The sequence below is a fragment of the Oncorhynchus masou genome, chromosome 29, assembly GCF_036934945.1.
Source record: "Oncorhynchus masou masou isolate Uvic2021 chromosome 29, UVic_Omas_1.1, whole genome shotgun sequence".
Taxonomy (NCBI): domain Eukaryota; kingdom Metazoa; phylum Chordata; class Actinopteri; order Salmoniformes; family Salmonidae; genus Oncorhynchus; species Oncorhynchus masou.
In genome coordinates this window covers 35,494,616-35,509,437 of record NC_088240.1, presented here as the reverse complement: position 1 = coordinate 35,509,437, position 14,822 = coordinate 35,494,616, and the positions used below count along the sequence as shown (strand labels likewise).

At 40.6% G+C, this 14,822-nt stretch overlaps 1 protein-coding gene across 1 annotated transcript in view; it reads right to left on the bottom strand.

Moving 5' to 3' along the window:
- The window catches only part of LOC135519409 (contactin-associated protein-like 5), a 124,076-nt gene that overhangs the window by 73,799 nt on the left and 35,455 nt on the right, over window positions 1–14,822 (bottom strand). The window contains exons 4-5 of the mRNA XM_064944613.1: window positions 12,655–12,802; window positions 6,438–6,641 (exon numbers count right to left, since the gene is read on the bottom strand). Of these exons, the coding sequence (XP_064800685.1) occupies window positions 6,438–6,641; window positions 12,655–12,802 (352 nt within the window). The remainder of the gene's footprint in view (window positions 1–6,437; window positions 6,642–12,654; window positions 12,803–14,822) is intronic.

Genomic DNA, 14,822 nt, shown 5'->3' with positions numbered 1-14,822 from the left:
TATTCTTTTAAAAATTCTTCAAGCTCAGTCAAATTGGTTGTTGACCTTTTCTAGACAACCTCTTTCAGTTGTTACCATACCTTTTTAAGTAGATTTATGTCAAAACTGTAAATTGGCCACTTAGGAATATTCACTGTCTTTTTGGTAACAACTACAGTGTATATTTGGCATTGTGTTTTAGGTTATTGTACTGCTGAAAGGTGAATTCATCTCCCAGTGTCTGTTGGAAAGCAGACTGAAGTAGGTTTTCCAATAGGATTTTGACTGTGCTTAGCTCCATTCCATGTAATTTTTATTCTGACAAACTCCACCGTCCTTAAGAATTACAAGCATACCCATAACATGATGCAGCCACCACTATGCTTGAAAATATGGAGAGTGGTACTCAGTAATGTGTTGTATTAGATTTGACACAAACATAACACGTCACGGACCAGGATGTCTTGCTCCCAGACAAGACTAAATAACTTTTTTGCCCGCTTTGAGGACAATACAGTGCCACTGACACGGCCTGCTACCAAAACATGCGGATTCTCCTTCACTGCAGCCGACGTGAGTAAAACATTTAATCGTGTTAAGCCTCGCAAGGCTGCAGGCCCAGACGGCATCCCCAGCCGCGTCCTCAGAGCATGCGCAGACCAGCTGGCTGGTGTGTTTACGGACATATTCAATCAATCCTTATCCCAGTCTGCTGTTCCCACATGCTTCAAGAGGGCCACCATTGTCCCTGTTCCCAAGAAAGCTAAGGTAACTGAGCTAAACGACTACCCCCCGTAGCACTCACTTCCGTGCTTTGAGAGACTAGTCAAGGACCATATCACCTCCACCCTACCTGACACCCTAGACCCACTCCAATTTGCTTACTGCCCAAATAGGTACACAGACGACGCAATCGCAACCACACTGCACACTGCCTTAACCCATCTGGACAAGAGGAATACCTATGTGAGAATGCTGTTCATCGACTACAGCTCAGCATTTAACACCATAGTACCCTCCAAACTCGTCATCATGCTCGAGACCCTGGGTCTCGACCCCGCCCTGTGCAACTGGGTACTGGACTTCCTGACGGGCCGCCACCCAGTCGCCCTCAACACTGAGGCCCCACAAGGGTGCGTTCTGAGCCCTCTCCTGTACTCCCTGTTCACTCACGACTGCGTGGCCATGCACGCCTCCAACTCAATCATCAAATTTGCAGACGACACTACAGTGGTTGGCTTGATTACCAACAACGACGAGATGGCCTACAGGGAGGAGGTGAGAGCCCTCGGACTATGGTTTCAGGAAAATAACCTCACACTCAACGTCAACAAAACAAAGAAGATGACTGTGGACTTAAGGAAACAGCAGAGGGATCACCCCCCTATCCACATCGACGGGACAGTGGTGGAGAGGGTAGTAAGTTTTAAGTTCCTCGGCGTACACATCACAGACAAGCTGAAATGGTCCACCCACACAGACGGCGTCGTGAAGAAGGCTCGGCGACGCCTCTTCAACTTCAGGAGGCTGAAGAAATCTGGCTTGTCACCAAAAGCACTCAAACTTCTACAGATGCACAATCGAGAGCATCCTGTCGGGCTGTATCACCGCCTGGTACGGCAACTGCTCTGCCCACAATCGTAAGGCTCTCCAGAGGGTAGTGAGGTCTGCACAACGCATCACCGGGGGCAAACTACCTGCCCTCCAGGACACCTACACCACCCGATGTTACAGGAAGGTCATAAAGATCATCAAGGACAACAACCACCCGAGCCACTGCCTGTTTACCTCGCTATCATCCAGAAGGCGAGGTCAGTACAGGTGCATTAAAGCAGGGACCAAGAGACTGAAAAACAGCTTCTATCTCAAGGCCATCAGACTGGAAAACAGCCACCACTAACATTGAGTGGCAGCTGCCAACACACTGACTCAACTCCAGCCACTTTAATAATGGAAATTGATGTAAAAATATATCACTAGCAACTTTAAACAATGCTACTTAATATAATGTTTACATACCCTACATTACTCATCTCATATGTATATGTATATAATGTACTCTATCATCTACTGCATCTTTATGTAATACATGTATCACTAGCCACTTTAAATTATGCCACTTTGTTTACATACCCTACATTACTCATCTCATATGTATATACTGTACTTGATACCATCGACTGCATCTTGCCTATGCCGTTCTGTACCATCACTCATTCATATATCTTTATGTACATATACTTTATCCCTTTACACTTGTGTGTATAAGGTAGTAGTTTTGGAATTGTTAGATTAGATTACTCGTTGGTTATTACTGCATTGTCGGAACTAGAAGCACAAGCATTTTGCTACACTCGCATTAACATCTGCTAACCATGTGTATGTGAAAAATAGAATTTGATTTGATTGATTTGATTTGTATTCAGTACAAAAAGTACAGGCTTTATTCTGTACAGCCTTCCTTCTTTTCACTATGTCAAATAGATTAGTATTGTGGAGTAACTACAATCTTGATAATCCATCCTCAGTTTCCTCCTATCACAGCCGTTAAACTCTGCAACTGTTTTAAAGTCACTATTGGCTTCATGGTGAAATCTCTGATTTTCCAGTTTCCTTCCTCTCCGACAACTGAGTTAGGAAGGATGCCTGTATCTTTGTTGTAACTTGGTGTATTGATACACCATTCAAATTGTAATGAATAACTTCACCATGCTCAAAGGGATATTCAATGTCTGCTTTTACATGATTTACCCATTTACCAGTAGGTGCCCTTCTTTGTGAGCCACTGGAAACCTCCCTGGTCTTTGTGACTGTATGTGTGTTTGAAATTCACTGGCCAACTTACAGATAATTGTATATGTGGATACAGAGATGAGGTAGTCATTCAAAAATCATGTCAAACACTATTATTGCACACTGAGCGAGTTTGTGCAAATATTATGTGACTTGTTAAGCAAATATCTAATCCTGAACTTATTTATGCTTGCCTTAACAAAGGGGTTGAATACTGATTGATTCAAGACTTTTCAGCTTTTCACTTTTAATTAATTTGTAAAAATATCTTAAAACATAATTCCACTTTGACATTATGGGGTATTTTGAATAGGACAGTGACCAAAAATCTGAATGTAATCAATTTTGAATTCAGGCTGTAACACAACAGAATGTCTGGATGAGTGAATACTTTCAGAACGAACCTAAGGAAAGACCCAAAGGGAGTGCCAGATATAGGGGAGGTAATAAGTGAGGTAATGGAGTCCAGGTGTGTCTGATGATGACTTGCAGGTGCACATAATGATGGATACCAGGACCGGTAGATAGCATGCCGGAGGCCGGAGGAGGAATGGGAGTAGAGGAGACACTGCTACCGCATGGCAAGTCTGGAACCAACAGGACCTTGAACAGCTTCTCCCCCAAGCCATGTTAGTTAAATTGTTAACCAAATAGCTACCCAAACTATCTGCATTAAACCTTTTTCACTAACCTTTTTGACTCATCACATACCCTGATGCTACAGTTTGCTATTTGTCACTTTATTCCTAGTTATACAGTACGTATAGTTGAAGTTGGAAGATTACATTACCCCTTAGCCAAATACACTTAAACTCAGATTTTCACAATTCCTGATATTTAATCTGAGTAGAATTTCCCTGTCTTAGGTCAGATAGGATCACCACTATATTTTAAGAATGTGAAATGTCAGAATAATAGAGTGATTTATTTCAGCTTTGATTCCTTTCATCACATTCCCAGTGGGTCAGACGTTTACATACATTCAATTAGTATTTGGTAGCATTGCCTTTAAATTGTTTAACTTGGGTCAATCATTTCGGATACCCTTCCACAAGCTTTCCACAAAAAGGTGGGTGAATTTTGGCACATTCCTCCTGACAGAGCTGGTGTAACTGAGTCAGGTTTATAGGCCTCCTTGGCTTTGTGATGGCCACTGAAATACCTGGACTTATTTGTCCTTAAGCCATTTTGCCACAACTTTGGAAGTATGCTTGGGGTCATTGTCCATTTGGAAGACCCATTTGTGACCAAGCTTTAACTTCCTGACTGATGTCTTGAGATTAGCTTCAATATATGCACATTATTGTTCTTCCTCATGATGCCATCCATTTTGTGAAGTGCACCAGTCCCTCCTGCAGCAAAACACACCCACAACATGATGCTGCCACCCCCGTGCTTCACGGTTGGGATGGTGTACTTCGGCTTGCAAGCCTCCCCCTTCTTCCTCCAAACATAACGATGGTCATTATGGCCAAACAGTTCTATTTTTTGTTTCATCAGACCAGAGGACATTTCTCCAAAAACTATGATCTTTGTACCCATGTGCAGTTGCAAATAGTCTGGCTATTTTATGGCGGTTTTGGAGCAGTGGCTTCTTCCTTGCTGAGCGGCCTTTCAAGGTATGTCGATATAGGACTCGTTTTACTGTGGATATAGATACTTTGTACCTGTTTCCTCCAGCATCTCCACATGGTCCTTTGCTGTTGTTCTGGGATTGATTTGCACTTTTCACTCCAAAGTACGCTCATTTCTAGAAGACAGAACGCATCAGTATCATGCGTACTATTGGTTGTACAGATGAATGTGGTAACTTTTGAAATTGCTCCCAAGGATGAACCAGACTTGTGGAGGTCTTTTTTCTGAGGACTTGGCTGATTTCTTTTGATTTTCCCATGATGTCAAGCAGAGGCACTGAGTTTGAAGGTAGGCCTTAAAATACAGCCACAGGTTCACCTCCAATTGACTCAAATGATGTCAGAAGCTTCTAAAGTCATGACATAATTTTCTGGAATCTTCCAAGCTGTTTGAAGATAGTCAACTTAGTGTATGTAAACTTCTGACCCACTGGAATTGTGATACATTAATTATAAGTGAAATAATCTGTCTGTAAACAATTGTTGGAAAAATGACTTGTGTCATGCACAAAGTAGATGTTCTAACTGACTTGCCAAACTATAGTTTGTTAACAAGACATTTGTGGAGTGGTTGAAAAACATGTTTTAATGACTCCAACCTAAGTGTATGTAAACATCCGACTTCAACTGAACTTATCAACCTCAATTACCTAGGACATATGCACATCGACTCGGTGCTGTTACCCCTTGTATATAGCAAAGTTAGCGTTACTCATTGTGTATTTATAAATACTTATATTGTTATTACTTTTATTGTTATGTTGGGCTCCTGAGTGGCATAGCAGTCTAAGGCACTGCATCTCAGTGCAAGAGGTGTCACTTACATCCTGCCATGATTGGGAATCCCATAGGGCGGTGTACAATTGGCCCGGGTTTAGCCGGGGTAGGCAATCATTGTAAATAAGAATTTGTTCTTAACTGACTTGTCTAGTTAAATAAAATATATATTTAACGTTTCTATTATTTCTCTATTTTCTTTCTATCTGCATTGTGGGAAAGGGCCCTGACAAAGATCCATTTCGGATTGAAACGTTGTCAATAAAGCAGTGAATTGGGAGCTTTAACAGTGTGCGGGCCTCCTTGTTCTATATAAGGGCCCTTAATTAAGCATTTCATTGTTAGTCCACACCTGTTGTTTACGAAGCATCTGACGAATGACATGTATTTTTGTTTTGTTTTTGTTTTTTGCTTGATTATGACAAGCTCATAATCAAGTAAACCTGACAACATTTTTGATGAATGTTGCCAGCTTGCTTTCAGTGATATTTCAACTAGAACTGGCTAGCTACTGTCCTTGTTTGTTCTGATAGAATGGCAAAGACACACCCACATCAAACCACACCCCTTAAGATAACTCTCATTTGCATTAAGTGATGGCAGCAAGCTTTTCTTAATGAGCATTGATGAAAATGAGGCCAAATCAGGAAGTGCAGTTGTCCTTTAAGAATTATCTTTCCCAGCTCAACTGCTCACAATGTGGATCCTTAACAGTCTGAGTCCAGCTAGTAAATGGAGCTCAGGTGCAGTGGTATTTGGAAGGGGAGTAGAATACAAACATCCAGACTGCTTCCTTGACTCCTTTTAAGGTTCAAAGGACTCCTCCATACTTACCCAGAGTGCCGTGTGTCCTGTTACCCATGATCTCTAATCTCTGACCTCTAACCCCTGACCTATGTGAGCAAGTTTGAGGTGCAGGGCCAGCAACTTACGTAGGTTGAGGTAGAGGGCCAGCTTGCCCCGGTGTGACAAACTCACCCAGGTTGAGGTAGAGGGCCAGCCTGCCCCGGTGTGACAAACTCACCCAGGTTGAGGTAGAGGGCCAGCCTGCCCCGGTGTGACAAACTCACCCAGGTTGAGGTAGAGGGCCAGCATGCCCCGGTGTGACAAACTCACCCAGGTTGAGGTAGAGGGCCAGCCTTCCCCAGTGTAACAAACTCACCCAGGTTGAGGTAGAGGGCCAGCCTGCCCCAGTGTGACAAACTCACCCAGGTTGAGATAGAGGGCCAGCCTGCCCCAGTGTAACAAACTCACCCAGGTTGAGGTAGAGGGCCAGCCTGCCCCGGTGCAGCTCCAGGGTGATGTAATCGCCCCTCTGACCCTCTCCGTGGAGCAGCACCCCCTCAGCCTGGCGGCTCTTGAATCGCAGTGAGATCACATCTTTCACCGTGCTCATGGACTTCTGGTTAAACCGGTAGAGCAGGGAGCTTCTGCCATCAAAGTCTGCCACGTACGATTCTAGATGAGGATTGAAAGAAGATCAAAGAATCATTGCTTTTTAGAAAATGGCCTCAGTTATGGCACTGTGTCACGTCTGAGCTGTGAGTTTTCTGTTGCCAGTACTTTTAAGAGGAATTGAAGTGGCAAGTTACATTTCTTTTTACAGAATTGACTTTTCACCACAAATTCTGATTGGAAGTATATGTCAAACTTTTTCTATTTATTCTGAGGTACTTTTATCACAACTCTCTAGCTCTGTCTAATACATTATCTAACACTGCGCCTCTGCTCCATGCTCAGTTCATGTGGATGGGCCTGACCTGAAGAAATACTGTAGTGAGCTTCAGCAGCAGGCGAAATGTTGAATTCCTGTTTTTAAAGCCTGAATACATTATATTTTCTGATGGGATTCAGTTTCTGTAGGCAAAGCTGTCTGAATAAATAATGCAATCTCTAACATGCACCTGTTATTCCAACACAGAACTGAGGGAGGGTGATGTGCCTAGAGAAACAAGGGAATCAGCAATGAGTAGGAGAAAACTTGACGTGCTTGGGCAAGCTGTTCAACTAACATTTACATTACATTGTATCAAAGACATGACTTTGCTATCGTGTATTTAAAAAATGTTTAACACGTTCGTAAACACACAAACACAATTCTAGAATCGCCCTACCTCTTAGAATTGTTTACTCAATCGAATAAGTAAAAATAATAACAAAATCTATGTTTATTGGTCACGTATACAGATTTGCAGATGTTATCTCAGGTGCAGCAAAATGCTTGTGTTTCAAGCTCTAATAGTGCAGTAATACCTAGCAATAAAAAACAAGACACACATAATCCAAAGAGTAAAGAATAAAGAAATTAGTCCAGAATATAAATATATATATACAGTATCAGTCAGTTTTTCTTAATGTTTTACTATTTTCTACATTGTAGAATAATAGTGAAGATATCAAAACTATGAAATAACACATGCTGGTTAACTTTTTCGATAATTTTAATCTTTTAATTTTTGGATAACAAAACGTTCCAGTTTTAAACAAGATATTTTGTCACGAAAAGATGCTCGACTATGTATATAATTCACAGCTTTGGAAAGAAAACACTCTGACGTTTCCAAAACTGCAAAGATATTGTCTGTGAGTGCCCCAGAGCTGATGCTACAGGCGAAACCAAGATGAAATTTCATACAGGAAATGCCCCAGATTTTGAATGCGATGTGTTCCAATGTCTCCTTATATGGCTGTGAATGCGCCAGGAATGAGCCTACACTTTCTGTCGTTTCCCCAAGGTGTCTGCAGCATTGTGACGTATTTGTAGGCATATCATTGGAAGATTGACTATAAGAGACTACATTTACCAGGTGTTCGCTTGGTGTCCTCCGTCGAAATTATTGCGCAATCTCCAGCTGTGTCCACTTTTCCATTAGGTTCAGAGGAGAAAGGCAACTGCCACGAATGATTTATCATCGAATAGATATGTGAAAAAACACCTTGAGGATTGATTCTAAACAACGTTTGCCATGTTTCTGTCGATATTATGGAGTTAATTTGGAAAAAAGTTTGGTGTTGTCATGACTGAATTTTCGTTTTTTTTTCTTAGCCAAACGTGATGAACAAAACGGAGCGATTTCTCCTACACAAATAACCTTTTTGGAAAAACTGCTATCTAACTGAGTCTCATTGAAAACATCCGAAGTTCTTCAAAGGTAAATGATTTTATTTGAATGTTTTTCTTGTTTTTGTGAAAATGTTGCCTGCTGAATGCTAGGCTTAATGCTATGCTAGCTATCAATACTCTTACACAAATGCTTCTGTAGCTATGGTTGAAAAGCATATTTTGAAAATCTGAGATGACAGTGTTGTTAACACAAGGCTAAGCTTGTGAGCCAATATATTTATTTCATTTAATTTGCGATTTCATTGAATAGTTAACGTTGCGTTATGCTAATGAGCTTGAGGCTATGATTACGCTCCCGGATACGGGATTGCTCGACACTAGAGGTTAAGTGTGCCTTAAATAAATTCTAAATAAATCACAGACAATGTCATCAGCAAAGCTCCCCCACACCATCACACCACACATGTGAAAATCATCCGTTCACCAACTCTCACAAACACACGGCGGTTGGAACCAAAAATCTCAAATTTGGACTCATCAGACCAAAGGACAGATTTTCATCGGGTTAACATCCATTGCTTGTGTTTCTTGGCCCAAGCTAAATTTCTTCTTCTTATTGGTGTCCTTTAGTAGTGGTTTCTTTACAGAAATTTGACTATGAAGGCCTTATTCACGCAGTCTCCTCTGAACAGCTGTTGTTGAGATGTGTCCGTTACCTGAACTCTGTCAAGCGTTTATTTGGGCTGCAATTTCTGAGGCTGGTAACTCAAATGAACTTATCCTCTGCAGCAGAGGTAACACTGTGTCTTCCTTTCCTGTGCCAGTCCTCATGATAGCCAGTTTCATTATAGCACCAATGATGGACTGTCGTTTCTCTTTGCCTATTTGAGCTGTTCTTGCCATAATATCTTAGTATTTTACCAAATAGGGCTATCTTCTGTATACCACCCCTACCTTGTCACAACACAACTGATTGGCTCAAACGCATTAAGAAAGAAAGAAATTCCACAAATTTACTTCTAACAAGGCACACCTGTTAATTGAAATGCATTGCATGAAGCTGGTTGATTGAATGCCAAGAGTGTGCAAAGCTGTTATCAAGGCTACTTTGAAGAATCTCAAATATTAAATATATTTTGATTTGTTTATCAATTTTTTGGTTAATACATGATTCCATATGTGTAATTTCAAAGTTTTGAAGTCTTCACTATTATTCTAAAATGTAGAAAATAGTAATAATAAATAAAAACCCTGGAATGAGTAGTTATGTCCAAACCTTTGACTGGTACAGTATATATTTATTCATTGCATTGTGAAAGTATTCAGACCCCTAACCTTTTTCCACATTTTGTCATGTTTCAGCCTCATACTAGAATGGATAAAAAAAATCCTCATCAATCTACACACAATACCCCATAGAAATAAAATCAATACCTTATTTACGTAAGTATTCAGACCCTTTGCTATGAGACTCAAAATTTAACTCAGGTGCATCATGTTTCCATTGATCATTCTTGAGATGTTTCTAAAACTTGATTGGAGTCCACCTGTGGTAAATTCAATTCAATTGATCATTTAGAAAGGCACACACCTGTAGACATAAGGTCAGAGCAAATACCAAGCCATGAAGTCGAAGGAATTGTCCCGTAGAGCTCAGATTCAGGATTGTGTCGAGGCACAGATCTTCTTCTTTTTTACAGCAGTGGCTTTCTGCCTCAGGGCCTGGACAGCTTGATATCATTGATGGAATTCCCAAGTTTATCAAGCCATTTTGCAGGAGAATGTAAGGCTATCTGTCCGATAATTGAAGCTCAACAGAAGTTGGGTGATAAAACAGGACAACAACCCAAAACACAGAAGTAAATCAACGATAGAATGGCTTCAACAGAAGAAAATATGCCTTCTGGAGTGGCCCAGTCCTGACCTGATCCCAATTGAGACTGATCCACAACTACAGAAAACATTTGGTTGAGGTTATTGCTGCCAAAGGAGGGTCAACCCGTTATTAAATCCAAGGGTTGACAAAAAATGTCCACCCTGCACTGTCAATGTTTACACGGTGTGTTCAATAAAGACATGAAAACGTATAATTGTTTGTGTTATTAGTTTAAGCAGACTGTGTAATCTAATGTCTAATGTTGTGACTTAGATGAAGATCAGATACAATTTTATGACCAATTTATGCAGAAGTCCAGGCAATTCCAAAGGGTTCACAAACCTTTTCTTGCCACTGTATTGTTGATAGCTACATCGCGCATTGATTTGAATCACACTGTTGCTCTCTCATTTAGCTATTTGCGCCTTACGTGGTTGTTGTGGATGGCTGTTCACAAATCTAAATGTGTATTTGAATATATATAATTTAATCGTATTATAATATGTAGTAGTGTAAAGGTTTTCCTCCTCTTCCTCTGAAGAGGTGTAGCAAGGATCGAACCAAGATGCGGCGTGGTAAGTGTCCATGGTTGTTTATTTAAAAACATAAACTGAACACTCAATGAATACAAAACAATGAACGTGAACAAAACCGAAACAGTACTGTGTGGCGAACAAACACAGACACGGAGACAATCACCCACAAAACAACAGTGAAACCCAAGCTACCTAAGTATGATTCTCAATCAGAGACAACTAACGACACCTGCCTCTGATTGAGAACCATACTAGGCCGAACACAGAAAACAACCTAGAAACACAAAAACATAGAATGCCCAACCAACTCACGTCCTGACCAACTAAAACAAACAAATAACACAAGAACAAGGGTCAGAACGTGACAAGTAGAAAGCAATGGGCTAGAAGAAGTCTACATTACCAACCCATGAAGTAAAATGTAACATCCATATATGGCCTGCTATGTAAACTTTAAAAAGATTTATCCTGCAATAGATGTCATTAAATTGGTAACATACATTTTTGTCTTTTTCTAATGCCTCTTAACTGAATGTAATGAGATTACATTGCTGAGTTTATGTAATCCAAAAGTTACATTACTGATTACAATTTTGGACAGGTAACTAGTAACTGTAACAGATTACATTTAGAAAGTAACCTACCCAACCTTGTCAATTACAATAAGGCATTATGGCAATTATGGGGAATATTCAGAACAAAAGTAAGAATTGTTCACGTGATTAGCTGTGAAAATAAGTTAAATCGTTTTACCCTTCATTGATCTGAAGTCTGAGGGTCTAGTGAATGAAAAACAAAATGAGATGGAGAGACATGGGTGTGATTCAGTCTCCAGGCAAAGGACAGCCCTTCAGTTGACATTAACAAGATTTGCAATAAGTGTGTGAACATTAAGAAATTAAATCTGCATTCTAATGTTGAAATATTTCTTCTGTTGGTGTAATTAAAGTAGACATGTTATGTTTGAATCATGCTAATTTGGGCAGTACCGACCACAGTTAAGCAAATGACAGCTAACTTCAACATTTTTCATTGATTGTGCCCGGATCTTATGCATGTCTTTAAATCATTTTAGAGGATGTATAAAAGTCAGACCTTCCTATCAGCAAGATTTCCATAATGATTATGATGAGCCGAATACAGATTCCAAGGGCTTACCTATAAGTGCAACTTTGTCATCTATGACATGTTCAATGGTACTGCGTGGCTCCAAGATTTTTCACTTCCCCTCTGTATTTGCTCGTTGTTAGAGCACTCCGGAGTTTCATTTTAACATTGAGGTGCATGTCACGCAGCATTTATTAGCAGAGCACACATTCATCCAATATTAATACAGGGATCGTGCTGTGGAACAGTTCGGCATTATGAAAGTGCTCACTCAGGGTTAATTGTAACTGTCTTTCACAAAGCAGTAATTCACTGGCTGATCCAGTTAATGCTGCTTCAGAATGTGTGTGAGAGGCGTCCTAGTTACTCCCCTTTATTTATTTAGCATTACCCAGGCAGAGACTGGCTCTCAACTGGCACGCCTGGCTGGCTGTCACTGTCTGCCTCTATTAACTGGTGAGGACTGTGTTCCGTCAGTATTTGCTTTGATCTTGTAGGAAGGAAGGCATGCCAGAAGGAAATGTCTCTTCAGTTAGCACATACTGTATATCTTATTAAATAGTGGGCAACAATGTAAAGGATGGTTACAATGACATTACTGGCTAGCATAATGCTATTTTCTCATGGATTCCACCATCAACATGGGGATACAATCAGCCACATGACAGATGACAAGCCCCAATGACAAGTGTTAGAGTCTGGACAGGTCTGAACATGCTCTTGTTAGAGCAATGTCCAATGCAGTCCAGGAGTCCCACAGAGTGAATACCAAATGGGTTAGAATCACAGATGCCAGAACATTAAGATATTAGCTCAATGTGTATGGAGTTATTATGATATTAGCTGAACACGTTTGTTTTCTGTAATGTTGGTGGTCTGGTCACTCACTGTAGGCACAGCCGTACACCTCCACTCTGAGTCCCACCCAGCCACTGGGGTTCCAGTCCAGCGGGACGAAGCGCAGGAAGCGGCTTCTGATAGAGTGGGACAACTTGTGGTGGACGACGCCATCAGCGTTCACGTTCCCCACAAACCTCTGGAGACACACAGAGAGGAAGGAGAACAGGCAGAAGGGTTACATAAGATGCATTAGGTGTCTTTCATCGTTCATGCAGCGTCACTACAGTAACCTTAAGCGCACCCTGAGAGGTGGAAAAGTAAAATGCAAATTTAATGAAGATACTCATCATATTTATCCTCTTAATCACATCATAGACTCTACTGTGTAAGCCATGACTGAACATTCATCCATTCTCAAAGGAAATATTGAGGGCAACACAAATGGACAAACTCTCTTTGTTCTCCATCCATTGTACAGATGGTAGTTCTCAACTGTACAATACATGTTTTGTTACATATTTTGTTAACAAGTCCCAGTACATATCAACACCTTCCAAGCACGTGTCATAGTGTCTTTCGACACATAGGCCTACACCCACGCGCCCACAGTATACAAAATATCATGGTCACTAGATACGGACTAAGGACACCCATACAGTGAAATCATAATCATGCAGATTCTGTCCTGCATTTTGCGTTATTGTACTGTGGCTTCTGTGCACACTGTTTTACTTAATGAAAACACTTTGATACCACAATATGAATAACAACATGGCAAAAGCTATTTACAATTCAATTTGCATGAAGTCATTAGTATTCTGTTTGAATTAGAATGGCCTGGAAACATATACTATACCCTGCATGGTGCAATTTCATCATTGTTTTCCTTTTTCTGTTTTCCAAGTGTCAGCTTTCATAATGTTTTCCCCCCTAATGACTATAATATATAAATGCCATTTAATTTCTTGATATTAAAATCTCTCCTATATGTCCAGGATATCTTAGCATTTCATAATCATCTCATCAATAGCATACAAGGAAATGCCTTACCTAGAACGTAGACAATAATTCAATAGAATGTATCTATCAGCGTTATCTAGCGTCGTTTGGGTCAATGGCACTCTTCATTAAATCCTTAAATCAACAGTATAGGCATGCAATACTGATCAGTAATTCTCTTGAAAATTAAGCAAGGGAATCAGCACTGAAATGACTTATAATGATTCAATCATACTGTCAAGCCCAAAGGTTTGTGTTGAACTGAGTAAGACCCAGAGGCAGTATCTGCATGTCTCCCTGTTGGCTGCAAGAATCATGGTTAAACTCTAGTCAGTTAGAGAAAGTGAGTTGAGTGAGTAGTGAGTGAGTACACATACGTACAGGCCCTTGAAGGTAATACAAATCGTCATGAGTGTCATCTCATTCTTTCAAATGAGTCATATACAGCAGACCTAAGACACATTCTTTTGTGTTTGGACTGAAATGGATGAGTGCATGGTGTGTGTGACCTTGGAAACACATGTACAACAAGTGATTCAGCAGGGACAGTGACTTTAAGCTTTGCAGTTTGCTTTACAAAAGTCCCAGCAGTCATCTTGCGTCATATCAGGAACATCAGTCTCCCGCAAGAGTGATCTATTTTAAAGCACAATGGAAACTAAACCCTGTCCCAGAACAACCCTTGTTATTCCAGATCTGAAAAAAATGGCGACAACACATCCGCCCAATTACCGTGCAGATGTGAACCAGAGTCTTTGGCTAGAACCCTGAGGGGACAGAATACCTCCCATTGGACCACAGGGCTTTAGGTTTGTCACTGTCCACATAAACAGCTACTAACCCCACAGTGACTTCATTATTTCTATTCCTGTATCGACTCTTGAACCAACGGCCTCCCTCCCATTCATTAGGACTCTTTACTCTTCCTCTACTGTGATGAGGTCCCTAATGTCATGCACGTCAGCTGAATGCACACTAGCTCTAGGGTAAAATATTCACTCCCCTGCTATACGAAAATTTAGGATAATAAAATTCTAAGACAATATATTGTAACAACATAGACAAATGGCATGTCTCCTCGTGTCATGTAGACATTTGAAAGGATATGAAAGCTCTCTGAGGATAGTTTCTACTATTTTGAGGCATTGTTCACTCAATGCAAAACAAACATACAAACAGTACATTAAACAAAGGAAGATGTATTGAGTTTTAGAAAA